Below are 27,598 nucleotides of genomic sequence, written 5' to 3'. Positions count from 1 at the left end.
TGTGCCACTGTTATGATCAAATGCTGGCTCTCTCCAGGGATGCATGAAAATAAAAACAAAACTTCAGAAAAGCCATTCATGTGTAGTTTTTAGCCCTCTCAAATGTGTGTCTCTCCACTTCCTTATTCATGATAAACACTTTGATTTCAAGCTTTGTTTTACTTAAATGGCTGTGTTTTATTTCAAATGTTTATTCACAGTGTTTGTTACGTGACCTCAGCATTCCAGCCAATAACATGTTGTTGCTTTTTCCCGTTAAGGCAAAGGAGCAGTCTTCCAGCGCAAAATCTGAGAAACAGAAAAAGAGTTAAATGTTACCAGGTAAGAACTGTTAGACTTAATCATGCAAATTTGTGTGCACACTTATGCATGAAGAATGAATTGATTTTTCTGAAAATACGTGTTTCCACTCCCTTCCATTGTGCACCCAGCAGAGATTTGTGCATTTTGGTTCCTCCACCTTTGGGTTCTTCCCCAGACCCACTGGCAACACTGCCCTGTAAGAGGGTTAGAAACTGTTTCAGGTTACAGTTGCCTGTTTAGCTCTAAGGTACCCCATCCCTTATTCCTGCAGTCAGTATAGGCTGAGATAGCTTGTTTATGAGGCTTCACATCTACCAAACTCCTAATGTGTGGACTGACCCACAGTATTTATATACTGCATGTGCAGAGCTGTTTTCTACATAGAATAGTCTAAGTGCAGTTCAACCAAGAAACCTACTGACTATTGGTTGGTTGCACTTTAGATTAGTAAAAGCTCTGAGTATGCTTGTGTTTTACACTGCACCTGGCATGCTAAATTCTCCTTCAAACAGTATATTTAAAATTACTTTTGCATTTAGCAAAACGTGAGAAACATGCATCTTTAATGTGAAATATGCATTATATATGGGTAAAGCATCTTTGTAAAGTACCTTTAAAATGCTGGAATGGCTCCAGAAAAAGGACACCAGCATTTATTATTGAAATACTTTTTGAAAAATAAATGCATGAGATTTCACATACTGTTAAGTAGCAGGAATTCTATCAATTGGTATTAATTTTCCCAAGAGCTCTGAAAATTAAAATACCTGCTCTAAAAAACAAGGGTCTAAAAATGTAAGTTTTATTGCATTTCACGGTCATGTCAAGTGAGTTGAATCTGGATCAAAGTTGGCTTTGGATCCTGCACATCCCTCTCTTTTCCTCTTACTGCTGCAGAGGCTTTCATGGCAGCTCTGAGGGGCTTTGAGACCTCTCTCAGAGAACATCCTATGGGTCCTTGGAAGATCCTTCACCTATTTCATGCTTGTATACAGAATTGCTACTGTGTGCTTCAGTTGCAGCCTCTAGTGCCTCTCCTTTTTTGAGAGAGAGAGAGAAGTTTCTTGCTTTGGCAGCACCTGTTTTCCGCTTGAGGCAAGCAACCACCATCAGAGTGAGCAAATTACATTGCATAGGGCAGGCAAGGGGATCCGATACTTGTACCGGACACATAAATACCAACACACAGGGCTCATCCAGACTTCCTTTTGCAATGTGCTTTCCAGGCACAAGTCTGCACTTTCTAAGTCTGCGTCTGAGCGGGGTTTTTTTTTTTGTCCTCCTGCTTTCCCAGGAAAATCTGCCGATTACCACTGAATCAGAACAAATTGCAAGGAAGTTTGCATGAGTCCACAGATAGACCATGCTGGTGGCTTCAACTTGCATATTTATTTTTTGTTGGGAACCTGCTGAATTTTGTTTTATGAGATAACGTTTCCTCCCCTTACTGGCTAAATAATGTGCTCTCCTTTCCTCTCTGTCTAGGCTTTTCATCGCTAATGCAAAAAAGTCTTTGTTTTGCTGGTGGATAGCTGCACTTGAACAAAAAAAAAGAGAAGAAGCTATTTTGCAGAAGCAAGATAGTCTCCTGGGTGGTTTTTGTATCATGGTATTTGGATATAATGGCAAGAGAGGCATGAATCTTACTATTTTCAAGGATGACCTTTTTCCATTTATTTTACTGTCTCTTATTTTGTAATTTTCTTCAGTTATGAGAGGGAACGGACGCTTTATATTTGTAAGAAAAGTATTTCTACGGATTTAATAGCAATGCAAAAAGAAAAAAAGTCTGCAAATTTTGCACATAATCTACACATAGTGCCTGAAAATCTCAGCAGTGTTCAGAAAAGCTGTGGTTTGGTTTTTGGTTTTTTAGTATAATGAATGCTCTAAATATTCTGGAATATAATGTGTTTTGGCTATCATCTGCCTGCGGGTATTCCTTTTGAAGAATAGTTAGTGAGAAGTGAGTAATCAGTTGCTAAGATTTAAACGTGGGAGAAGAGTAGAAGCAATTGTTTCTCAGTCTTTGGCTTCTAATAACATAGTATTCAATATGAACAGTGCCGCTAGTATTTTCATTTGAAACCTTGAGTTCTGATTGTGACCGCCTGTCAGTGGCTTGCAGAAAGGGCATAATATTGCATCTGAATTGCTATTGCATAGGGGTACTCCAGAAAGGATGCACATAGGACTCCAATATGTTCCTATAAGTTACACTGGTATAGCTCCCCCCACCCCACCCCCAGAATCCAGATTACACAGCTTGTTTCTGATGTATAAATTCACATCACAGCTGAATACAGAGGTGCTTTGTGAACTAATTTGGATGCAATGCTTGCTCAACTTCCATGTTTTATTCCCCACCCCCCTTTTTGGTATTCCTTGCAGTGAGAAAAGCTATGGCTCCAACAGCAGGTTCTGATATGCTTTTCATTATGAGTAGCAATTTTTTTATTGACTTTTGGAGTAAGGTGCTACTCCTGGTTTGGTCAAGTCTGCTTCCAGGTAGCTAGTTCTCTAGACTACCATGGTCAAATTATATAAGCCGCAGCCTGCGAGGAATATCAACTGTGCAAGGCCCTTTGAACTGCATGGGAGTTACACAGGAGCGTGGCCACTTTCTGCCATCGCTCTTACTTACTTCAAAAGGAGCAAGCGCAGGAGATGTTCCTCTGGGGACATCAGAATTTTGACTGTCCTTGACAATCTAATGTTAATACCGGACTGTTTTTGAAAGTCTGTATTAAGATTGCCTGTCACACTAATAAAGTTTTAGAATGTATTACCTTGTAAATTGTATTTGTGAACTGTGTCCTTATTATTGCCATTGTGAGACAAGAACACTGGCTGTGGCTAGAAGAAGGTACCTTTTACAGGTTTCCACCAAACCAAAAGACCTTTTCTATCCCAATGCAGCAGTGCTGCACACTCAGTTATTGGATCAGACCCTTGATACAGAATTGTAGAGTTGGAAGGGGCTACAAGGGGCGTCTGGTTCAACCTCCTGCAATGCAGGGATCTTTCACCCAACAGGGGGCTCAAACCCACAACACTGGAATTAAGAGTCTTAAGCTCTTTTCTCGATCACTGAACTATTGGGTGCTTTAAAATTTCACGTATGTTCAGCAGAGCTGGGAATGAGCTCTCGAACATAGTGCAATTTATTTTACTGGATCTTGTAGTTTATGGCTGCGTCTGGAAGAATGGCTTCTCATTAAGGCGGCAAGCCTTAGGCTTGCATGCTCCCACTCACATCCACTGTCTCCTCTGGGGGCAGTCATCAGATCAGAAGTACTTGTTTCAGTTAAATACTGTGCAGTATTATCTGAGACTGTGGTCTGAAACGGACAGCTGCATAAACTGCAGTTAAGAGTTAACCATACCTTATCTGAGTTCAGAAATAATGCAAAAGTGGACCTATGGAATCAAAAGGTCCTGATCCTCTGTAGGTGAAGTAATGTATGTTACTTGCTACAGTATAGTTGGCAACATTCCAGCTATGGAAAAGTCAGATTTTCTACATCCCAACACACAGATATCTCTCCTTCCTCCATCCACGCAAGCAAGAGGCATAATCAGTTCTAGGACATGTTTCAGTCACACACAAGCATTTGAGAAGGGAATTGCCTAGGAGGAGTCCCAGACTCTAGTTAGAGAGGCATAAAGACCTGGTCTAAGACAGGTCCAATTTTCACCACTCCTGTTGTAAATGCATAACTTGACATGCATGCAAGGCCTTAATGCTATTTCCTCCACTTTGGAAGTATATTTCATATTTTCCAACCTCTGTCATTAGAATAAGCTCAAATATATGTACTAATCAGTGTTCCAGTTTTTAGAATTTTATAAAAACTTACGTTTACGAAAGTAGCATTTTTAATATCTTTTCAAGAACTTACCATTCTTCATTCTGAAATCGTGCTTCATGCAGAGTTCCACATTCCGCTATTGGTGTGTAACCATTCCTTGATTTTTTCAAGGTTCTTATCCATCCACTGAATATTTTCTTCAATGGTTTCTATTGCTTGGTAGACAGCACGGAGCTCTGAAACTTTTTTGCCTTGGGAGTTGAAGAAACTTTTTACCTGTTGAGTAAAAATAAATAAATACCACAATAAATTCTTGTACTATTCCCATTATCTTCAATGGGATTTGAAAAAAGAAAAAACGTTGTAGGAGACTGCATCCTATTCTTCCTGTACCAATGCCACTAACTGTACAGCCTGGATTTAGTCATAAGAGATTCTCAGTCATGGAGGCATAAAGAAAAGAAATGTGCCTGTCGTCCAAATTGTACATGAATTACAAGTGTTTTCAAAGGCCTTTTGCTTCAGATTTACAAAGAGATAATATAAATGGAAGCAGAACAGCATATGAGCAGTTAAGTATCATAAATGTCTCATGCATTTATATGTTGGGTTCCAAGAAGCTATAATAATACAACTTGTCAGTTTGCCATGGATGTCCATTTTGCTTTAAACAACAACTGCTGCTGCACTTTGCCTTGAGATGCATGTGTGAAAAGCAATTAATTTTTAAAAAATGAAATCATGGAGTCTCATGGACATATAATGCAGGTTGCGAGATATGCTTACTTCTTCAAGTTGTTCCTTTGTGGAATATTTATTTGTCAATCTAGTAACCAGGTGTGCAACGGTATTCGAACCAAGTTCAAACCTATGCAAACAGAAGAAGTGCATGAAGTAAATATTTTTATATTAGAAAGAAAATAAACAGGAGTACAAGGAGCGATAATATTTAAAACTTACTTTTTTACAAATGTCTGCCAATTCTGCTTTAGAAACTTCCAGGCTAACTGATAACCCTCAGGGTTCCTTCCAACAGAGAGAACAATATACGGAAGATCCTGCATTTTTATTAAGTCATCCTGTAAACCTTGCTCCATTAACCTAAACAAAGAAAAGAAACCTCAGTGTGAGAAAAGAATATTATTACCTTAATAGGAACAGGAAAACTCGAGTACGAATAAATGGTACACAGTGTAATGGCTATTTGATTTCATACCCTTAGCTTTCGCTGCAGAGAGATTATTCTTCATTTCCCCCAAGCATCCTCTCATATAGTCAGCATGGAAAGAAGAAAAGGTGCTGAAAGGGGGTACTGTGCCACACGCAGGAATAATAATAATAATAATAAATTCTGTATGTCGCTCATCTGACTGGGTTGCCTCGGCCACTCTGGGTGGCTTCCAACAAATTACAAAACCACAATAAAACATCAAACATCAAAAACCTCCAGATGCAGGGCTGCCTTCAGATGTTTATTTCCTTGACATCTGACAAGGCAGGCACGATTACTGAGAAGGCTCTCTGCCTGGTTCCCTGTAACCTCACTTCTCGCACTGAGGGAACCACCAGAAGGCCTTCGAAGGTAGATTTCGGGCTGAAAGATGGGGGTATAGTGGGCTGACGCTGTTTCTTCCCTAGTTACAAAATGTGGAAGAGCCTAGGGGCCATAGAGAAGTTTGATTGAAAAGCTGAAATGGGGGAAATCTGTATCAAAGGGGGAAATTAACTATTCAGATTAATCTCATCTGTGCTGTGGGGAAGGGTTCCTTCTCTTTGAAATCTTTGGCGAAGACGAGCAGTGGGAGACAGAACGCTCAGAACGCACCCAGACCTAAAAGAATGAAAAAGCTGGCCTGCAGCTGAAGATAAGACACCACTTATTCACCTTTGTCTCCTGCACCTCACCTAAAAATCTGATCTGCCCTGCCTTACCCCGTTCCAGCTTCTAATTCCATAGGAACAGCCACAATGTGAAACAGCATTTATATGCTTCAAGCCAGTGCACATGAACAAAATGTGCAATTGGTGTGTGCACTGACCTTTAACTGTGAGACACTTCGTTCAAATCCAATGCTACAATGTTGTTGTTTCTTGTTGCATTGCAATGGTTAAGAGATGATGAAAATACGGGTGGCTGTGGCCTTGCATTTACAACATCTCTCTTTTAATTTAAAGCCGTTCATGTTTACAGAGAATACAGTCATACCTCATGTTGCGTCTGCTTCAGGTTATGTCTTTTCAAGTTGCGTCCCGCAGCAACCCGGAAGTACCAAAATGGTTACTTCTGGGTTTCGCCACTCGCACAGGCACAGAAGTGCTAAACTGTGCTGCGCGCAGACGCGACACTTCTGGATGCGAACACTTTGATGTGCTTCCGGGACAGATTATGTCCGCAACTCAAGGTTCCACTGTACTCACCATTCAAGCTTCTTCTTATTTGGGCTTAGGCTGAGAACAGATTCAATTATCCTTTTCTCAGTATTAAATTCGGGCAGCTTGTGTTTGCTGAAAAGGAAGTCCCAGCCTTCATCCGTCTGTGCTCCAACAGCATATACCGCAAACTTGATGTCATTGGGCAAACTGCAACAAATGGAGGCTTCAGGTTAGTTCTGACATGCATCTCTTGGTGTTGGTTTCTTATGTGGAATGGACTCTCTCAGGAGGTTGTGGACTCTCTTTCAATGGAGGCTTATAAGAAGAGCTTGGAGGACTACCTCTTTTGGGTGCTTTAGCTGAGATATCTGCATTGCAGGGGGTTGGACTAGATGATGCTGTGACATTAACATATGAGAGTGCTGGAGGTGAAAAAGTTAAACAGGTTAACCAATCAGAACCCAGGGGGGTGGAGTCAGAGGGACTATAAAACCAGCTCTGGGAGGGGCAAAGGGGGAGTTGGTTGAGAGTTGGTTGGAGTGGGAGTGAATTAGGATAGAGTCTGTGGGTAGGTTGAGTTAGTGTAGCGAAATAAGCTGAGTCAGGAACAGTTAGGACCTGGCAAGACAAGTAAATATCTGAGAGGTGGTTTAGTGAGTGAGAGCAAGTAGCGGAAGATATAGGTCTGGCTAGGCACCCCATGATTGTAATTGACTGAGATTGTTTATGAAACCACATGCTTGTTAAACTGCAATAAATAAACAGAAGTTTATGTTCCAATTTAACCCTGACTGGACTCAGTATTTTACCAGTAGGGCCTGGGTGGTGGCAGCGAGAAATAAAGTGGTGGCACAGGGATCAATAGACGGTGAAACGTCCGGGAACCCTGTGTGATTGCCACAGACCCTTGCAATCCCTTCCAACTCTGCGATTCTATTATTCCATGTCTGGATTCAATTGCAAATTACTACTCAAGTCAGACTGCCTCATCTCAAGAATCACTGAAAAGGCAAATTCACAGGTAATAGCAAATTTCCTCTAACCAGTGATTTCATGCTCTCCCACCCAGCTGGACTGAGCAGCCACAACACAGCGACTTCCCTGGTTTTAGTTACAGGTAGGTAGCTGTGTTGGTCTGCTGTAGTCAAAATAAAATTTAAAAAATTACTGGAAGGATTTTTTTTTATTTCCCTGGTTTTGTATGCTAAACTGGGGTGGTGTTACAGCATTTAAGTTGCCACGATGCATGTTTTTGCCCTGTGAAGCCTGAAGATGCTATGCTGCTTACAGAAGAGAAACACGTACTGGAAATTTCCATCGGAGTCCTTCCACTTTGTATAGAACTCTTTTGCTTTGTCCACACACGGTTGGTACTTTCGTACGCAAGCAAACCCCAGAAGACTGCTCCGAAGTAGTCGCTCAGACACTGTCCCAGCATCGTCCCAAGACTGTTTGTCAATCATATTTTTCATTAGATTGACTATGTATCCCTAGAGTGATTTCACAAACATACAAAAAAACATACACGTGAAATCAATTTTTTAACCAAATCTGTTAAAAACTGTATATATAAGCAGAATGGGAAAGGCAATTACACACACACACACACACACACACACACACACAAATGTACTTCCATGGCTGAAGGAAGCAGTTGTTTAATAACCAAACTGAAACACAATGGAACAATAAATGATTTAAGTAGGTATCATAATTAACCACCTGAAATTCTGATTATAAAACACATGCACACAGGAGCTAATGGTTTCAAGGCAGCTTCGTATCTATGTTCCAGAAAAACAACAACCTACATAAATGGAAACCCTGCTCCCTTGCATCATGATGAACTTTTTCTTTTAAAAAAGAAGCATGCATCATATTAAAATAAAATCATAACATATTAACCTTATCTAATTTCCAATTGCTTTAAGCAGGTAGTGTTTGCTGTTTCTTTAAATACTAACAGTTATTGTTTGGCTTCTTTCCATTAATGATATGCTGGTCGTACACTCTATATTGTGATGGATGCTGCCCCTACTGACTCTCGCATCCCGTGAGAATCAAAATAATAAAGCAGCTTGCTTTCATTCTACAGTACAACACATATACATTCATAAAATTATTGCCAATAACCTCAGTATGTGAGCTGACAGCCTGCAAGTGTTGGCGGCTATTTTTCAGTCTTCCCCTTCTTACCTTTAATTGATTATCTATGTCTCTCATGTCCCTCTTCTCCGTAAGTTTGTACAAAGGTATCAGCTCATCCAATCCTTCAAGCACGGGAGTAATTTCAGTTTCATGTTGTAGGTATATTGTTAAATCAAGAGCTTTAGTAATCGACAGCTTTTCAGCACTGTGGGAAACAAAGTGTCAGTAATAACACATTAAAATATTTGTTAAAGAGGCTGAATCATTCAGTGTATAGAGTTTTTTCATTTTTAATACATATTAGCAACACTAATCTTAGTGTTTTCCTTTTTAACAGCTAATGTTATGAATGAAACCTTCCTGAATTTTTGCCCACCGCAATGGCAAATTGTGCAAAAGCAAAACATGGTTTGGAGTGTTGAACTTCTGCAGCTGTCCGCATGTTGTGTTATATACACTGAGTTCAGGAAAGTGTAGCAATATGATAATACATTAAAACTGCCAGCAGCAGTTTCAGCAGCAACGTTGCTTATTATCTGTCTTGCCAGGCTTCTCTGTCTTGCATACTTCCTACTCTATCCTATACATCCTAGATTTATTCGTGCTTTTTACCAGGTTTTGTGGTCTTCCTGAATTAACCCAGGTTTGTAATCCTGCCCACAGGTCATCAGAACAGTACTGATCTGCATGCATGCACACTCTCTCTCTCTCTCTCTCTCTCTCTCTCTCTCTCTCATGAAAGCCAGCCCCCTTCTTAACCAACAATAGTTCCTGTCTCTGGCTATGTATTTTTTTTAGTACATTTATACCCCACTTTTCTTCCAACATGGAACTGAAGTTGGTATACATAAGGCTCTCAGTACAGTCTCCCATCCAGACACTGACTAGACGCAGCCCTGCTTAGCAAAGCAAGTTGGCTATATCATATATCCTCAGCTCTGGGACCTCAACCAAGGGCTGCCGCCGGAACAGGGACCAAATTACTTTGCTAAATAGGCACCTTCCCTGCTGCAGTTCATTATCATGTGCTGTCTCAGAGACGTACATCAGCTGTGTACGTTAGCTGACACAACATATTCATTACAAGATCTATACAGTAAGCCCACAACTTGTGCACATTGAACTTGTGTGCATTCAAGCTTTACGCACAAGGCAAAAAAATAGAAAGGGGTTAGAAGAGGGGTGGCGCTCCAGGGAAAATGACTTTGGAAATGCCACCTGCCATTGAACCCAATGCATTTTGACTACACACAATTTCGGCTTTAGGAATGTAACCACCACCAAAGTTGTGAGCTTGCTGTATTTCTGCAATATACTCCCCCTAAGTAGGATGGGAACATCCTATAAATCTCTTGTAATGGCTGTGCCAAAAATCATGAGGCCAATTTCTAGGGAAAAGGCCTGTGTCTAAGAAGGCTATAAACACGTATGTGCTCATTCCTTATGCTAGCAAAAAATGTAGTGACGTCTGTAAAAGATTGGTTCAAGACGACATTGTGTCAATGGGCAAGAACTAGGAGAGCTATTATATTTTATTGGAACAGGAAGCAGTATTTAATTCTGAGATGATGATGATGATGATGATAAATAAATTATTAATAATAATAATAATAATAATAATAATAATAATAATAATAATAATATATTTATACCCCGCCCACTCTGGGCAGCTTCCAAAAAAATATTAAAATACTGTAATCCATCAAACATTAAAAGCTTCCCTAAACAGGGCTGCCTTCAGATGTCTTCTAAAAGTCTGGTAGTTGTTGTTCTCTTTGACATCTGGTGGGAGATCTCAAGCTCTTATCTTTTCTAACTCTCACTGTCTTAATACTACCACAACTCTCCCATTATTCATGCAGGAATGGCCTAAGCAACGTCACTGGGGAAGTTCTGGATTTCTAATTTTGCAAATGATACAGGAGTGTCTCTCTCATTTTATTATGTGATGAAGTAGTGTTATCTGTATTACTGTTGTATAGAACAAAAATGGCACATTGCTGACCAAAGAGATATTTAGTGTGTACTATCATACTTTACCTCACCATCTGGAATACACTATTGATGAGACTTGCTCTATCATTGCTGCTAATTGCTTGATGGTTTTCTTTCAAAAGACGAATTAGGGCATCCCATCCGTCATCTCCATAGTGCACAATATAATAACCATTCATTCCAACATTAAATTTTATCCACTCCACTTCTTCTGGGAGAATGATGTCATCTACAGACAAAATATATCACAACCTTGTATTTTTCTGCCCAGCAGTACTTGACTCATTTCATTTACAGTTATCAGCCACAGATAAATAACTGATTAGTAATAGTTAAAATTGCTTAAAAACCTAGCCTTAATGTCTACTACACAGTTGCTTTGTGGATAAAAACTTCTGTGTCCCTTTAGTCCCTTTTAAAACTTTAGTCCCTTTCACAGAGAAAGGATAGCCTGGAACATCTGTATCTTCTTAATTCTTATAAACTTCCATAATAAAATGACTTAAACTTGAAAACATAATTGTGCATCTTACCCATTTGAATTAAGTCAAACATACCTGTTTTAGTTGTCAGCAAAAACTTCTGAACTTCAGCACATTTACTGGTAATATACGTTAATGGAACATGCCACAGATTCCTACAGTAAAATCAATGATGATTAGCTGATTGTTTCAACAGCCTATATAAGCACATATCTAAGCTGACCACTCAGCTGCATGACTGGGGGGATGTAAAGAGGGGTTTCTTGTTGAGAGTTCTACGGCTGCAAGGTCTGTTTTCACACACTTAAAAGCAAACCTGCATTTCCAGAGATGGTTAATGATTCCTGCCATATTAACTCTCTACTATGAGTACCTATCTTTAAGAAAATGCTTTTGTTTCCTTAAGGCTTTGACATGAGTCACATGTGCTCTCAAAGAAATGTAACAAGTGAAATTCCCTACAGGACAGAATTAAACCAGTCTCCAGTTTAGAGATTGTAACTTTTTCTCATTTAGAAAGTCTAGCATGCCCTCAGCTGATTCATTTGTATGATGTAAAAGAATATTCAATATGATTTTTCAAATAATAATAATAATTTATACCCTGCCCATCTGGCTGGGTTTCCCCAGCCAACAAAGATTTAAAAATACATTAAAATGTCAGACATTAAAAACTTCCCTAAATACTAACTAGTTAAGAAATCACAGTGCAATCTGCATTATTTATATATTTTTATAATTAAATGTTAGCCAGTGGTGGAGCTTCACTTGCTCCTTTGCCATTACCCGGTTGGTGCAGAAGAACTAGAAGCCTTCACATAGTGCTCTTGGTCTACGTGGACTTTCTTCCCTTCTAATGTCACAGTTACCACTGGGAATCCTTTCTGCAGTGTCCAAGTGTCCATCATGGTCTTCACATCATGAAGCCCATTTTGGGTCCAGTGCTATAAATCAGGGACAAAAATATGAACTGAGATGCTGCTCATTGGGCAGTAGCAGATAAAAATTACAAATCTATCTTATCTGTATTACTTTCCATAGTAAGACGAATGCCTCGCAAGACGAAAAACTCGCTAGACGAAAGGGTTTTCTGTCTTTTGAGGTGCTTTGCAAGACGAATTTCCCCATGGGCTTGCTTCGCAAAACGAAAACGTCTTGCGAGTCTTGCGAGTTTTTTCCCTCCCCCCCCCTTTTCTAAGCCGCTAAGCCGCTAATAGCCGCTAAGCCGCTAATAGCGCTAATCCGCTAAGCCGCTAATAGGGGTGCTTCGCAAGACGAAAAAACCGCAAGACGAAGAGACTCGCGGAACGAATTAATTTCGTTTTGAGAGGCACCACTGTAGTGCGGGGTGACATTTTTGACGTATGGCAGAGAAACATTTAAGAATGAAAGTATATGGTTTCCTGTAACATTAAAATGGTGACAAAAACCAGTTCCATTTTGCATCAATGCTAACCACACAAAGAATAAAGTTGGTTGGAGGTGGGATCTGATTTCCACTGAAGTACTGGTTTCTAACAATTCAGAAAGATTGCAAGGTTCAGCTATGATAAGAAACCATAGTTTCTGGCTATATCTATGAGTTGCAGAGATCCTTTTTTCCCTTCTTTCACATGTGCAAGATCATGGAGAACTCCCACTTCCGGTTTTAAACTAAGCAGTTCTGCATGACGTCTGAAGCTGACAAACTGTGGTTTGTTTAAAGCAGTAGTGGCCAAACTTGGCCCTCCAGCTGTTTTTGGACTACAACTCCCATCATCCCTAGCTAACAGGAACAGTGGTCAGGGATGATGGGAACTGTAGTCCCAAAACAGCTGGAGAGCCAAGTTTGGCCACCACTGGTTTAAAGTATAGTTTTAGAACAACCTATCTCAAACCAGTGTTCAACCATGACTTCTTCCTAACCATAGTTTAAATAAACTACAGCTCACTGTATCTGGATTTAACTGAGAATTGCAGATTGCTTAAAATCAGCAGAAAAAGATTCCAATCTCTTCCTCATAGGCATGAAAGGGAGCCAGATGCTCATCATAACTTGTTCATGTAGAAGGAAACCATTAATGTAGAGCATGAGGTGCTGATGCTTTCTCCTAAGTAACAGATTCCTTGGGCTCTGAATATCAGTTAAGTGTTATGCACCCTCACTCGTGGAAAGGGTGGCTACTCCCTCTTTAGTATGAAATTTATAAATTTCTAAACAGAAATACAGTACGCAATAAAACACAAACTCACGGAAGTTGAGACTGTCTCCTGGCTTCTGCTACAAACCCCATCATTTTGTCCTTGACCTGCTGCTTCTGCAGGGCAAACCTAGCAACAAAACTCAGAAATTAGGTACCTAAGGCTTCAAAACATGTGCAACAATACCGCTCAAAGAGCAATTCTGGCTAGCAATGCTTTGATAATTATGACATTGCTCACTAGGTATTCTGGTAGAAAACGTGCAAAAATACTTACACCTGACAAGCTGTTCCACAAATCTTTGTTTTCTGTGTTCTGATAGCTGAATTGTGACAGATATTTTGTAATTCCAGCTCTAAACACTTCTGGGCTGATATAATGCAGTAGCATATTTAGAAGACAAGCACCCTGAAAAGAGGGGAGTGAAACGATAAATTCTACACTTGCTTTTTCAATGTCTGCTTATCTACATCTGGAGCAAAAAGATGTTCAGGTGCTCTGATAAGGACACTCCTAAGCCCTAATCTTTCATAACGTTCTCATCTTTGGGTTCTGGCTTTTACATTAGATTTTTGTCCATATAAATTAAAACAAATGCTACAGAACATATTCATTATGTATTTGATGGTTGAGGGAAGGAGTGCATTTACACAGAATAAAATAAATAGTGTAATGAACTGTGCATAAGGGCAAAAAGGTGGGTCGATATCCTCAAAATATTAGGGCACATGGAGCCCCTGAGAGCTTATAAGAATCTCATCAGAACTAAGGAAAGAATACATAAATAAGAAATTTTTAAAAATTTTACCTTCTCATAGGAAACACTATCAAACATTTCTAGAATCTGAGATGGATTTTCAACAGGGGTCGATATAGGATGTGAAGAATTTAAGGCGTCTACCTCCATAGCAGAGAAATAATTGCCTAAAAAATGATCTTCCTAATAAAAGAAAAACAAAGTACTTGTTTAATAGGGTTTGAAGGTCACTTTTAAAAATTACTTATTGTCATTTTTCAGAGGTTTTACATAAAGTTAACAAAACCAAAGAACTACAATTATCAACTCAGGAGATACCATCACCTTTGTAATAATAACAATTCACACATTATAATGGTAGTCATTTGTATAAATTTGGGGTGGAGGGAGAATGGGTATCATGAAAGACTTAGGAACTGGTCTTCTGTTTTCTGGTGAATTTGTAAAGGCAATTAAGTTCCACCACTCTCTAGCAAGTGTCCTTGTGTTTTACTGTTCTTGCAAGTCTTAACTTGTGTGTTAGCTGTTTTAGTGTGTCATTTAAAAGTATAGCTGAAAAGCTATCAGTGTTTTTACTTAATTTCTATGACAAAAATATTTGTACTCTTTATTAATTAATTAGCAGATTGATATCCTGCCTTTCCATCATTTGGCAACTGCTTTTTGATTTTGAAACATACAATGTACCTAAGCATGCAAGTTTGTGAATTAAAAGAAAAATAAATTTTGAACCCCCCCCCCCAAATTACCTGACTGATTTTCAGAGGGGGTAAATTTGTTAGTCTGTTTCACAAAAAAGAAGGAGTTTTGTGGCACCTTAAAGATTAATACTTATTATACCATAGGCTTTTTTGTGCTAGAGTTCCCTTTATAACGGGGTCCTCAAACTTTTTAAACAGGGGGCCAGTTCACGGTCCCTCAGACACTGTTGAGGGGAGGGCTATAGTTTGAAAAAAATATGAATGAATTCCTATGCACACTGCACATATTTTATTTGTGATTTTAATCAACATAAACTTAAAAGTATTTCAATGGGAAGTATGGGCCTGCCTTTGGCTAATGAGATGGTTGTTAGATGGATATCGACACAGATGCAGAAAATTGAGTCTGCTCAGACGCAGAAAATGATCCAACCCACGGAGGGGGCTCTGAGGCAGTGAACCAGCCCAGGCAATGTAAGCCTTGCCAGCTCCTGGCCTAGAGCGAGTAAGGGAGCGCTGAACAGGGAGGAGGGCCAAGGAGACCCTCACACCCTTTCCCCCGCCTCCTCTGTGCTAGGGGTGGTGGTGCTGCCCTCCGAGGCCATAGATCCGTTAAGACAGCGGTGGATTCTGTAACTGCCGGGTTGGGCCGGGTTCAGGACCCTGGCAGCCAGATCTGGCCCGCGAACCATATTTTGAGGACCCCTGCTTTATAAGTGCATGAAGTGTTATCCTAAATTGGCAGGAATATACACATACACGTGTAATATATATATAGAGAGAGGAAAAATGTAAGCAGTGAAGTCAGGGGGAAATGAAATGTGAAAAATATTGACAGTGACACTTATGTTAAAGTGGATGTAAAACCATTAAAGTGATGTATTTTTGTTAAACAATTATAGGCCGTTCACACATCAGCGTTGATGACAGCACACACATCCTGACATTGGCAAACTAATTGTCAGTTGTAGTGGGATAATTACATGTTATCTCAATTCTGGTGACTGAAGTGCTACCCTATTAAGAATGTTATTTCACCTGTCACCTGAAACAAGGTAGCAGCTTTTATCTCAAATTAGTTTACCAATGCCAGGATGCTTATTTGCCCAAGAGGGACATGTCCTTTATCAGTCTCCCAGCCCTGAAACTCATGCTGCCCCCATGCCCCACCCCATATACATGAATAGCAGTATACGACTTGTGGTCCAGGGTGTCTGGAGTTATGGACAAGAATCTTTTCAGGTGATTGTTGTTGGTTTGACTTATTTCCAATAATAATAATAATTGTTCTATAATCTTCAGCGAGCAATCAACATTGATTTTAAGAAACATTTTAGTATTATAAAAACTGGAATGTTAATACTCACAACTTTCAGTTCTGGGTGGGTAACATTTACAGACACAAATTCCATAAAATTTGCAAATCCTTCATTGAGCCAGAGATCATTCCACCATTCCATGGTGACTAGATTTCCAAACCACTGCAAGAGAAAACATCTGATAGCAGAGATTTTCAACTGTTTTAAATTAATCCTCTGGTGCCTTCATTACACTGAAGAATCCACTGACTAGCGCAGCTATCAAGTTCATGTATAAAATTAGTGATAACTTACCTGATGAGCAAGTTCATGGGCTATAACCAAGGTAATTCCAAGTCTACTTGACGCTGAGGATTTTTCAGGATCGTATAACAAAGCAGATTCCCTGTATGTAATCAATCCCCAATTTTCCATTGCACCAGACTGAAAATCGGGAATAGCTGCAAGGTCTGCAAATACATTTTGAAAAAGTTGTCCCTCATACCTGCTCACTCCATTTATAAATTCACAAGTCAACTTTGAAAGTAAACATACCGTATTTTTCGCACCATAGGGCGCACCGGACCATAGGGCGCACATAGTTTTGGGAGACGGAAAACAAGAAAAAAATATTCTGAACCCCAGAAGCCAGAACAGCAAGAGGGATCTGGCTTCCGGGATACCGTGTGGCTGTTCTGGCTTCTGGGGTAACCGCGCCAAGCCTCTTCAGGGCAGCGGAATGAAGGCTCCCCCTGCCCAAAGAGGCTGCGCAGGGCTAAAGCAGAAGCCAGGACAGATGCGTTGCTCAAGGGGCACTGCGCCTTCTCTCTCTCTCTGCGCAGCGCCCCTCCTTCACAGGAGAGGTGCTGCGCAGAGAGGGAGAAGGGGTAGCGCCCTTCAGGGAAGCTGGAGAAGGGTCTCCTTCTGTTCCTCCTCGGGCTTCGCTGGACAGGCGCGTTGCTCAAGGGGCGCTGCGCCTTCTCTCTCTCTCTCTGCGCAGCGCCTCTCCTTCACAGGAGAGGCACTGCGCAGAGAGGGAGAAGGGGCAGCGCCCTTCAGCGAAGCTGGAGAAGGAACAGAAGGAGACTCTTCTGTTCCTCCTCCGGCTTCCAGGACAGGCGCGTCGCTGCGAAGCAGGAGGAGGAACAGGAGACCCTTCTGTTCCTCCTCTGGCTTCGCTTGATAGGCGCGTTGCTCAAGGGGCGCTGCACCTTCTCTCTCTCTCTGCGCAGCGCCTCTCCTTCACAGGAGAGGCGCTGCGCAGAGAGGGAGAAGGGGCAGCACCCTTCAGGGAAGCTGGAGAAAGAACAGAAGGAGACCCTTCTGTTCCTCCTCCCGCTTCGCTGACAGGCGCGTCGCTGCGAAGCGGGAGGAGGAACAGGAGACCCTTCTGTTCCTCCTCCGCTTCCAGGACAGGCGCGTCGGGGCGAAGCCAAGGAGCCTGCATTCGCTCCATAGGACACACACACATTTCCCCTTCATTTTTGGAGGGGAAAAAGTGCGTCCTATAGAGCGAAAAATATGGTATACATAGGTAGGTTTCGTTTGCATGTATGTGTAATTTAGACCAACATTTCTATCAAAAGTAAAGTAGCGAGTTTACCTTGCTTAGGCAGAGGATATGGAATGCTAAAATATCCCTCATAGAAGTCTAACAGTTTTACTGCTGCATCCAAGGCATAATCCAGTTGGTTGATCACATGTGGTACAGCATATACTGAAACCTAAAATCACCAACAACAAAACACAAACATTGATGAATTCTGAACTCCAACTTAAGAAAATATAAAAGATAATTAATTTGTTAACACCTTAAAATGAGAGTAAAGTTGAAAGGTATCCAACATTTGATTTAGCTTTGCCTACCTTCTGTGCATAGGTAAACTCCTGTAAAAACCAATGGCAGAGGATATGTTTCTTAGGAAGACATAGTCCTGATCCATTCAAATTAAAGGACTCCGAAGGTGGATCTTAATTTAGCAAAAAATACACTAACAATGGCAGTGAAAGTATCTATATCTTATATAACCTTTTTAACCTTGTCAAACCCTGGAATCAAGAAAATTTTATTTTGTGGAGGTTGCTTGTGGAGATTCTGACTAAGGATCAGGCAGAACTTTCTGACGGTAAGAGCTGTTCAACAGTGGAATGGTCTCCCTCGGGAGGTGATGCGCTCTCCTTCCTTAGAGGTTTTTAAGCCTAGGTTGGGTGGCTATCAACTGCAGAAAGTTGAGCTAGATGACTCTCAGGCATGGCCGTGGCCAAGTGGGGGCAGAGGAGCAGTTGGCTCCCCTAGATCAAGGAAAACAATAGAAATACTGACCAATTATATTGGTTCTAACCTGCCCCCCAAGTCCTGCCCCCCTAACAAAGTCGTGCCACTCCCTAACAAAATTCTTGTCTATGCCCATGCCCTCAAGGCACTTTCCAAATTAACAATTCCATGATTCTATAGGGAAGAGCCACTGTGGTGGGTAGAGTTGAATTTGGACAGGGACCAAGTTCAAATGTTTGCTTAGAAATGAAGTACACAGGATTACCCTGGGGCAGTGGCTGTTTGTATCTCATACTAAGCTACCTCATGGTGTTTTAGCGCAGATAAACTGAAAGTCTAACTAGGAAAGATGAAGTGCCCTGTGACTGCCTTTATTATTATTTTTTAATTTAAAGGCACATTATCTCATTATCCAGGTGCTCAGTCTTTTTTGCAACTGCATGTACTCAAGCTTTTTAATTTTTATCCCAGCAGTTTAGAAAATTAAGCATTACTGGTACACATTTCTACCAACAAATGTAAACAGCTGTGAAATGGCTGCTATCCATATAACTGATGCTTAACAAATGGAGCACGACCAGTGCAAGTCTAAACTTTTGCTTCTTATAGCATTGCAATAGACATTTTGAGAACTACTGAAAAAATATTCCAAATTCTATAGGGTTGGATCCAGAGTTAGTCACAACCAATTTAAGCACCATTGATTTCAATGGATCTACTCTAAGTATGACTAAGTCTAGCTCTAACCCATAATAATTTCTTTAAAACCTTTCTAGGCTCTAATTACTTTAAAAATTGAAACTGCTACAATTTTAAAATATCAATATACAACACTTCCGTTGATATGAAAAGTTTACCTTAATTCCACGGGAAGTCATCTTGGAAACGGATTTGAAATCTGAAACAATGAAGGCCACTAGGTAAGTGCTCATCTTTACACTGACATCAAAACGGTCTTCAATGAGCTGCCCTCCGATGTTTACGGATTCCACCTAAAAAATGTAAAAACTATTACATTTCAGCTCTAGCTCTGAAGTACATTCATTACTTCTGGTCTTGCGCGCGCGCACACACATACACTATATATTATCTCCCTCATAGCTCTTTTAAATGCTTTCTCCATTTCACAGTTGCAAACCTACATCTAAGAAGCTAGAAACAGGTCAGTTAAGAAGGGAAACCTAGCAGGAGGGAATTGCCCCCTATTTCTAGCCCTACTCAACAGATTTACACTTTTCCAGCACATGAATATATTCATTTTTAAATTCTGCTTTGCTTTCTTATGTGAGCACCAAAAGTGAACACAACTTGAGCATAAACTCCTATGAGATGTGGTTTATAGTGTACAACGGTAATGTTTTCTACGTTACTTTGCTTTATCTTGCTCAACTAGGCAGATCAAAGAATACAAAGTATACACCTACAATGGGCATATTGGATAGTGCAAGATGTTTCGGTTCTCTTATGATCTTAATAGAAAATTTAGCTTTGAATGCAGGCTCATCAAAGCAAGGGAAAGCCATACGTGCAGCTGTTGGTTCAAACTGTGTTGCTGCAAGCACCCTGGAATTAAGAAAAAGAATACATGACATATATGTTTTGTTAGCAGTACAGTACATAGTAGTACAGTAAAAATATTCAAAGATGAACATTTCACCTAATGAATAGAAATCAGCTTTCATTTCTTCATTGAAGAAAGAGATATTTTAAAAACTTTTAACAGTGTATTAAGAAGCAGATTCCATTATGCTAATGAAATTTACTTTGATATAAATATGCATATGACTGCAACCTAAAGGTGCTTCCAGACAGGTTTTTAAGGTGGGATTGGAGCTCCTCACATATGCAAGTTTTTTGCGTGTGTTCTATATGACACGAACTTTATAAACACAGAAGCAATGAATCATAGGAAACAGGAAGGTCAAAAAGATACATACAAATCTAAATGAAAATAGACTTACCTTACGTCTCCTTCTGGAGTTCTATATGAGCTTTTATAGAATCCATGAAAACTGTCTGAGAGATTAGCAGAATACTCAATGCTAATAATGTACTTGTGCTCAATTTGCAGTGGTTCAGTAGCAACGAGTGCAATCTGTTCATATGGTGGGTATTCTAAAACAGTCACTTCTTTATCAGCCTCAGGGGATCCTGTTGCTCCTTGGATGGTAGCTTTGGTGATCTGGAGATATTTGCTGTGCAGGATGACTGAGCTAGTTTGTTCAATTACCATAATCTCTATTTTGGCCAGTCCAGTAAAAGTTAAAGTGGTGAGATTTGGATGAATAAGAAGATCATAATGAACTGGGACGACATGCTTGGGAAGCCTACTTTTATTCCAGGGAAATTGATTACTTCCACCTCCAGTGCTTGAATCTGTTGTTTGGCTATTGAGATTACAGCTCAAAAATGGAACAAGACTTAAAATGACTAGCAATAGAAACATTTTCAGCTTCTTCAAGGCAACTGTATAATCTGGAAGCAGCAATCTCAGTGTCAGGTTGTTATTGTATCCAGTGACAAATCTAATAAAGAAACATTATTAAATTAATAGAAAAACCTTTTAAAACCTCTTTGACTACCACCTATGGCTTTCCCTAGCAATGCAATCTTTTGTGTCAGAAAAACATCAACAGTGCAGAATTCCATGCACTTTGGATTTATAAAGTGGAGACTGAAGGAGCACTTCCATTGCATCATACATGTCTTATTCAACTGCTCTGATCTGCAGAACTTGCCCTTCTACAAATGCCATGATGATGTCTGTTCTGCATGTGCAAGGAACTGAACTTCTAGTGTGGTGGCACCTATACTTTGATACTCCCTGCCTATTGATAGTAGAGGCAGGTGCCTTTGCTACATTATTTCAGATGTCTACGGAAAACTTTTCATTTTAGCAAGCCTACCCAGATATGTAACTAGCACTGTGTATACCCCATACTGTACATTTAAGAAACAATAATGGAAAGCACCACTGCACCCCAAATTCTAAGAACTGTAGTTTGCTAAGCTGCTGGGAATTGCAGCTTTGAGGGGTAAACAACAATTCCCAAGATTCTTTGGGGGAAGACATGGGCTATGAATTTGCTTTCAAAGTTTGGTGTGTGCACAGCCTAAGTCATCTTATGTTCGTTAAAAAAAAGTTTTTACAGATTTTCACATAGACCACACAAAACGTTGTGCTAATCTGTAAAACTTTCGAAATAAATAAAATATGCACAGCAGGTAGGTGCACAAGTCTAAGGCTTGTTTCTGCAGCCCCATATGCCAAGCACTCAGTCCCAGGGATACACATGGAACCCCCTTGGGGCAGGCTAGAAGCCAGTAGTTCTTGGTCTGTCCTCATTTTACTGCCAACTAATTCCACCAAAGCGAGCTGGACTTTTAGCACGATGGGGGGTGGGGTGGAGGAGAAGCAACTTTTCCTCAACTCCAGGTAGAGTTTTAATTTTCGGCCATTTTTGTCGTTGCGGCTGCCTACTTATTCCACAGCTCAAACGCCTGAGCTTCCCCCTCACCACCCCCTCAAGATTCCTGGGAACTGTAGTTTCAAGGTGCTGGGAAAACATGGCTCCCTGTGAAGGGGCAAACTACAATTCCCATGATTCCGTTGGGGAGAAAACATGTGTTGCGGGCTGCGGGCGAATCCCTGGACTGACTATGACGGCGAAAGGTACAGGGGTGGGGTAGGGGCGACGCACGCGGCCAGGCCCCTCCGACACCTTGCCCCCAAACCCGGCCTGGGCCTCAAAAAAGGGGGCGAGGCGGCGGCCTGCTGAGGGTGAGCATGCGCAGTGGAGCGTTCTTGCTCCTACTGCGAAAAGAGGTGCGCGCCAAAGCTAGGCCCCTTCGGCGGAGAGGCCTCCGCCTCCGCTGCGCTCCCCTCCCTTATCCCGCGAGCGGTACCTACTCTCCCGGCTCCCGCAGCGCTGGCGCGGCCCCCGTACCTATTCGGAGGAAGGAAGCGTGAGGAGGCCTCCGCCGCCGCAACCCCTGCCTCTTCTTCTCCCTCAGAGCCGCGGGAGCGAAAGCGAAAGCGAATTTCTCCCCTCGCTACGCGTCTCGGTGTCGCGGGGACTTGAGTGGATCTCCGCCTTTTGCGCCCTTTTGCGCCCAGCGGCACGAGCCTTTGCACCAGGGCGAGGAAGCGGCGTCTGCAAGCCCCGCTGCACACCGTTAATTTATATATATTACTAACTACGGCGTCGAGGAAGCAATTCTATTTTGTCCGCGTCGGTGCACCTGCTTCTGAAGCATATCGTCCCAACGTTACAACCTTGGCTGGCGGAAGATCAGCTTCCTGCTCGAGCAGATTTTGAGTTTCAAAAAAAAAAAAAAGGGGGGGGGAGAAATGTACCCAAGCAAAGCGCTTGTTGCTGCTTTTCTCTCTCTCTCTCTCCCATTTTTTTTTGCGTTCACAGCTGCAGCCTTAAGATAGTCCCTTATTTGTAGAGAGCCTATGATTAGTTTTGTCGTGGTCCAGTGTTGGACGTACAGTATGTTCCTTAAGCTGTAAGCAGTTCCTTAAGCAGTTTGAAATGGTTCAATTGTATTGCATGGTTTTATGATCAGGCTGTTTGCCCTGGATACATTTGGGAGAAAAGTAAGCTATAAGCAGTGTTTTCAGGGAAAAAAGGGAAAGGTTTTGGTACTTACCATGAAGTTGTTACATAATATAACAACCACAACAACAACAACTTATAACAACAACAACTACTACTACAACAACTTATTATTTATGCCCTGCCTAAATGGGTTGGTTTTCCCAGCCACCCTGGGCTGCTCCCAACAGAATATTAAAAACACAATAAAACATCAAACATTAATAACTTCCCCAAACAGGGCTGCCTTCAGATGTCTTCTAAAAGTCAGTAAGTGCCATACTTCTAACATTTGAAAAAACTGTGCTGGTACTTTGCACCCTTGAGTACCCCCATAAGAAAAAGCACTGGATACTATTATTCTGAATATCCAGCAGTGAATGGGATATGGTGACTCTATTTTGTAGTTCTTGATCACATTTCTATTTTCTTCCGATGAGCTCAAGACTGTACGTGGCTCTCCCCCTTCCTATTTTATCACAATAATCCTGTGACAGCCAATGCTGAGAAATAGCGCAACTAGGACCAGGTCGCTTGGAGCTTCACGAGTAAGGATTTGAACCTGGATCTTTACTGTCCTACTCTGACACAAGCTAATACATCATACTGGCTCTTTAGCGCCCATTAGTTTTAAATTGGCTCTAGCACAATTAAAATGTTAGGGAGTCCGCAAATGGGCAAAAGGCTGCTATTTTCCTTCAAACCAAGTTAATGCCACCAAGAGTGGCTGGGGAAAACCAGCCGGATTGGTGGGGTATAAATAATGAAATAATAATAATAATAATAATTCCAACATTTGAAGGTGGTGGGGTGAGTGCAGAGAGAGAAACAAAGTGCATTTGAACCTTCTCCGTCCCTCCTAGTGTTTTTCACTGGCACTGGGAGCTGAAATGGGGTGTATCTGCAGTACAGAGCCATAAACCCCTATGCTCCAGCTTCTTGCATGACTGCAAACTCTTCAGAAGCTGAGAAGTCAGCAAAGGCTGCTTTGAGACTGTTACTATTTTGTGGGCAGTATTTAAAGTGGATTTGACATTGTTGCACAACAAATCTGCTCTCCAAAAGCAGATTTTTATTTTTTTATTTTTGGTTAAGAATGAATCCTCAAAAAGCAGTGAACATAGAAAACTCCTGCCAACTTTGAGCAAACAAATTGGGATGAATGCTCAATAAATAGGACATTTGGAAGCAACCACAGCTCTACCACTCCCTCTTGTGTGTTGAAATATCTGTCAGGATTCCACAAGATACCCAAACAAGAAATTTATTTATTTATTTATTAAATTTCTATATCATCCTTCATCCAAGAATCACAGGGCGCTTTACAACATAAAAAACACAAAAATACATAACATGGTAACAAACAAATACAGCTTTCCCGCCCCCACCTCCCACATTCAGAGTTTAAAAGGTCCCAGATTGTTTAATTAGACAACAGTCAGGAAAAAAAGGAATGTTTTTGTAATGTACTGTAATTCCTTTCTGAGATAGTAGTGAGGTGTACATTTGAATAGCCATGCAGATTAGTTTCTGTATTGTAGGATATTCACATAGTACCTTTCAGCTTGTTGCCACCAGAGGTGGCTCTTTTCCTATTCTTACGATGGAGTCATGAAGTTAATGAATTAGGAAGAAAATGTACAGTAGCGTAAAAGAACAAAACAGCCAACTATTCTTTCACTTCCTGCTATTGTAACTGAAATAGGCAGGCATATATTACAAGTTAAGGAAATAAATGCATGATTTCAAAAATTAAAGATGCTGCAGTGTTATGTACTGAGTCAAATAGGATCCAAACTGCAGCAGTCTGATTGGTCCTAGAACAATAGGATTCAGAATGCAGCAGTCTGATTGGTCCTAGAACAATGCAGCAGTATGATTGGTTGGCAGGAACCACCCAGTCATGCTCCAGATTGAAGTGAATCCACAACCTGATTGGCTTACAGTAGAATTCTGGAATTAGCCAATCATGTGCAGCCCATTGTGTAAATAATGTATATAAAGCAGATACTTTGAGGGGACATTCATTCCTCCTCACCACTATGAGCTGAATAAAGAGCATGAAATCACTTTGCGACTCTGAGTATATTTCACTGGCGACGAAGGTGGGATCCTGCTGAGCTGACTGCCACACACAGCACCGCAGCACCGCCACCTGCCGCACCGCTGCCTCGCACCGTGTATCCAGGCTTCAGCTCCGGGACACAAGGAACTCAGAATGGCAACCAACAGCAGCTTTTCACCGTTCAACCCAGCATCTGGAGACTGGGAAGCATACGCCTCCCGTTTCACCTTCCTCCTAGAAGCCAAAGGGGTCACCGATGAAGAAGACGCCAAGAAGAGGGCAATATTCTTCAGCGTCTGCGGAGAGGAGACGTTTGAAATCGCCCGGGCTCTCCTTGCGCCTGAAGACGTCGCTACTGTTCCATATAAAACAATAATGGAACAGCTGAAGGGGCACTTTTCGCCGCAGCCCTCAGTGGTGGCTCGTCGAAATGCCTTCTACGCAAAGCGGCAAGCCCCTGGGGAAACCATAACTGGGTTTGTGACCTCTCTCCGCCAAGCCGCCCGGTTCTGCAACTTCTCAGAGCTGGAGAACATGCTTCGTGACCGCCTCGTCGGTGGCCTGAGGGATGAGAAGCTGCAACGACGCCTCTACGCTAAGAAGGACTTAACGTTCCAGGTCGCTCTGGAGGAGGCCCTGGCAACGGAAGCTGCCGAGAGGTCGACGCAAGAGGCACAGCCGAGCCAGCCATCCCAACCGAGGGTCCACCATGAAGACCTCACCGACGACTCAGGATCCAACAGGGAGGAGGTGCACCGAGTACAGCAGCACACTCAAGCAGCCCACATACCACAGCTGCCTCGACGAGAAGGAGGGAACTGCGTAAGCTGTGGAGAAAGTCACGAGAGGAGGACCTGCCGTTTCCGCAACGCAGAGTGCAGGCAGTGCAGAAAAGTGGGACACATCGCCCGGGTGTGTCGGGCTCGGCCCACCCGACGCCAGGCATCAGATGACCAATCCAAGAACCCCAGGTCCCAGGGCCCAACGCACCAAGGCAACTCGACGGAGCTCACGGACTTCCAGGTATACCAGTTGCCCCACCCCAATGTAGAGAAAATTTATGTAGAGGTACAGATAGAGGAGGCCCCATGCCGCATGGAGCTTGACACGGGTTCAACTCTATCCATAATCTCGGCAAGGACCTTAAGGAAACTGTGTCCTACTGGGGGTCCCAAACTCAGGCCGGCCCCATTCACCCTCCGGGACTTCCAGAAACGTAAGGTCCCCACAATGGGGGTGGGGACCTTCAGGGTGCAATACCGAGGGCGGACGCGGCAACTGGACTTACTTGTGGTCAAGGGCCCCTACATTAGCCTACTGGGATTGTCATGGTTTGGACCACTGGGGCTAGCTGTCACCGGGGTGAACCACACTAGCTTACAAGTGGACGTGGACGCCATATGCAAGGAATTTCCGGGGGTTTTCGATGGGAAATTGGGACAGTATACGGCCCCCCCCCCCATTGCTCTACAGCTTGACCCCGCAGTACGACCGGTCAGGCTCAAGGCCCGCCGGGTCCTGTTCGCCCTGAAACCCCGTATAGACGAGGAATTGGACCGGCTCATGGAGCAAGGAGTGCTGGAACCGGTGCCTAATGCCCCCTGGGAAACCCCAATCGTCACACCTGTCAAGCCTAATGGTTCAGTCCGCATCTGCGCAGACTACAAATGTACCATAAACGAGGCCCTCACGGCCCATGCATACCCAGTGCCAGTGGTCAGCCATGTCCTTGCCACCCTGGCTGGGTCGAAAATTTTTGGCAAGCTGGACTTGGCCCAAGCATATCAACAGCTGCCAGTAGATGAGGCCACAGCAGAGGCACAGACGATTGTGACGCACAGAGGAGCATTCAGGGTAAAGCGGCTGCAATTCGGTGTCAGCGTGGCACCAGGCATATTCCAGAATCTAATGGACTCTCTCCTTAAAGGGATTCCTGGCGTCACCCCCTTCTTTGATGATGTGTTGATTGCCGGGCCCACACCAGAGGAATTTGAGGACCGCCTCCGCACCGTTCTGCACCGTTTCCAGACAGCAGGTCTCAAGGTGAAGCGGGAAAAATGTCTACTAGGAGTGCCCCAGGTGGACTTTCTGGGATTTATGGTGGACGCAGAAGGGGTCCACCCGACTGGGGACAAGGTACGGGCCATTTGTGATGCCCCAGCGCCCAAGAACAAGACTGAACTTCAGGCCTTCTTGGGACTATTGAACTTTTACCATTCCTTCCTTCCCCACAAGGCGGCGGTAGCGGAGCCCCTACACAGACTCCTGGACAAGCGGGCCCCTTGGGTGTGGGGCCAGCGCCAGGAGGCCGCATTCCAGGCAGTCAAGGACTTGCTTGTCTCAAACTCGGTCTTGGCACACTTCGACGAGAGGCTGCCGGTGGTGCTAGCATGCGACGCCTCGCCCTATGGCATTGGCGCTGTCCTGGGACACCAACTCCCAGATGGAAGAGAGGTACCGGTGGCATACTTTTCCCAGACACTCAACGCAACCGAGCGGAACTACTCACAAATCGACAAGGAGGGACTGGCAATCGTGAAGGGAGTTAAAAAATTCCATGATTTCTTGTACGGGCGGCCCTTCACCGTGGTGACTGACCACAAACCG

General features: G+C 42.4%; 2 protein-coding genes across 10 annotated transcripts in view; one reads left to right on the top strand and one right to left on the bottom strand.

The window, feature by feature from the left end:
* The window catches only part of CAST (calpastatin), a 61,307-nt gene extending 58,219 nt beyond the window's left edge, over positions 1-3,088 (top strand). For all 7 annotated transcript variants that reach the window (XM_079995431.1, XM_079995430.1, XM_079995433.1 and 4 more), the window contains 2 exons: positions 261-321; positions 1,789-3,088. In XM_079995431.1, coding sequence (XP_079851557.1) covers positions 261-311 — 51 coding nt within the window. In that variant the 3' untranslated portion in view covers positions 312-321; positions 1,789-3,088. The remainder of the gene's footprint in view (positions 1-260; positions 322-1,788) is intronic.
* On the bottom strand, positions 153-22,702 carry ERAP1 (endoplasmic reticulum aminopeptidase 1). 3 transcript variants are annotated; one of them, XM_079995413.1, is made up of 20 exons: positions 22,568-22,702; positions 20,287-20,850; positions 19,750-19,888; positions 19,183-19,317; positions 17,654-17,774; positions 16,366-16,520; positions 16,120-16,233; positions 14,103-14,234; positions 13,571-13,702; positions 13,346-13,423; positions 11,900-12,057; positions 11,189-11,268; positions 10,677-10,860; positions 8,685-8,841; positions 7,794-7,978; positions 6,534-6,695; positions 5,076-5,216; positions 4,902-4,983; positions 4,206-4,391; positions 153-288 (listed from the first exon to the last, which is right to left on the bottom strand). In XM_079995413.1, exons 2-19 carry the CDS (start codon positions 20,769-20,771, stop codon positions 4,230-4,232), a joined length of 2,802 nt encoding a protein of 933 aa, XP_079851539.1. In that variant the 5' UTR covers positions 20,772-20,850; positions 22,568-22,702; the 3' UTR covers positions 153-288; positions 4,206-4,229. The 3 variants fall into 3 exon arrangements, with proteins under 3 accessions (XP_079851539.1, XP_079851538.1, XP_079851540.1); XM_079995412.1 differs by lacking the exon at positions 22,568-22,702 and adding an exon at positions 22,232-22,532; XM_079995414.1 differs by lacking the exon at positions 22,568-22,702 and adding an exon at positions 22,273-22,512.
* Positions 22,703-27,598: the final 4,896 nt, after the last annotated feature.

This window comes from Podarcis cretensis (genome assembly GCF_951804945.1).
Source record: "Podarcis cretensis genome assembly, chromosome: 11".
NCBI classification, from domain to species: domain Eukaryota; kingdom Metazoa; phylum Chordata; class Lepidosauria; order Squamata; family Lacertidae; genus Podarcis; species Podarcis cretensis.
This window is presented reverse-complemented; position numbering and strand designations above follow the sequence as displayed.

Bases quoted from the DNA above. Each gene is read 5' to 3' on its own strand.
- ERAP1 (XM_079995413.1), bottom strand. From the start codon at position 20,771: ATGTTTCTATTGCTAGTCATTTTAAGTCTTGTTCCATTTTTGAGCTGT. The intron at 19,318-19,749 runs GTAGGTGTATAC...TACATTTTTTAG, and splicing joins CACTATCCAATATGCCCATT to GTGGAATCCGTAAACATCGG. The intron at 8,842-10,676 runs GTAAAGTATGAT...TGTTTCCCACAG, and splicing joins AGTGTATTCCAGATGGTGAG to TGCTGAAAAGCTGTCGATTA.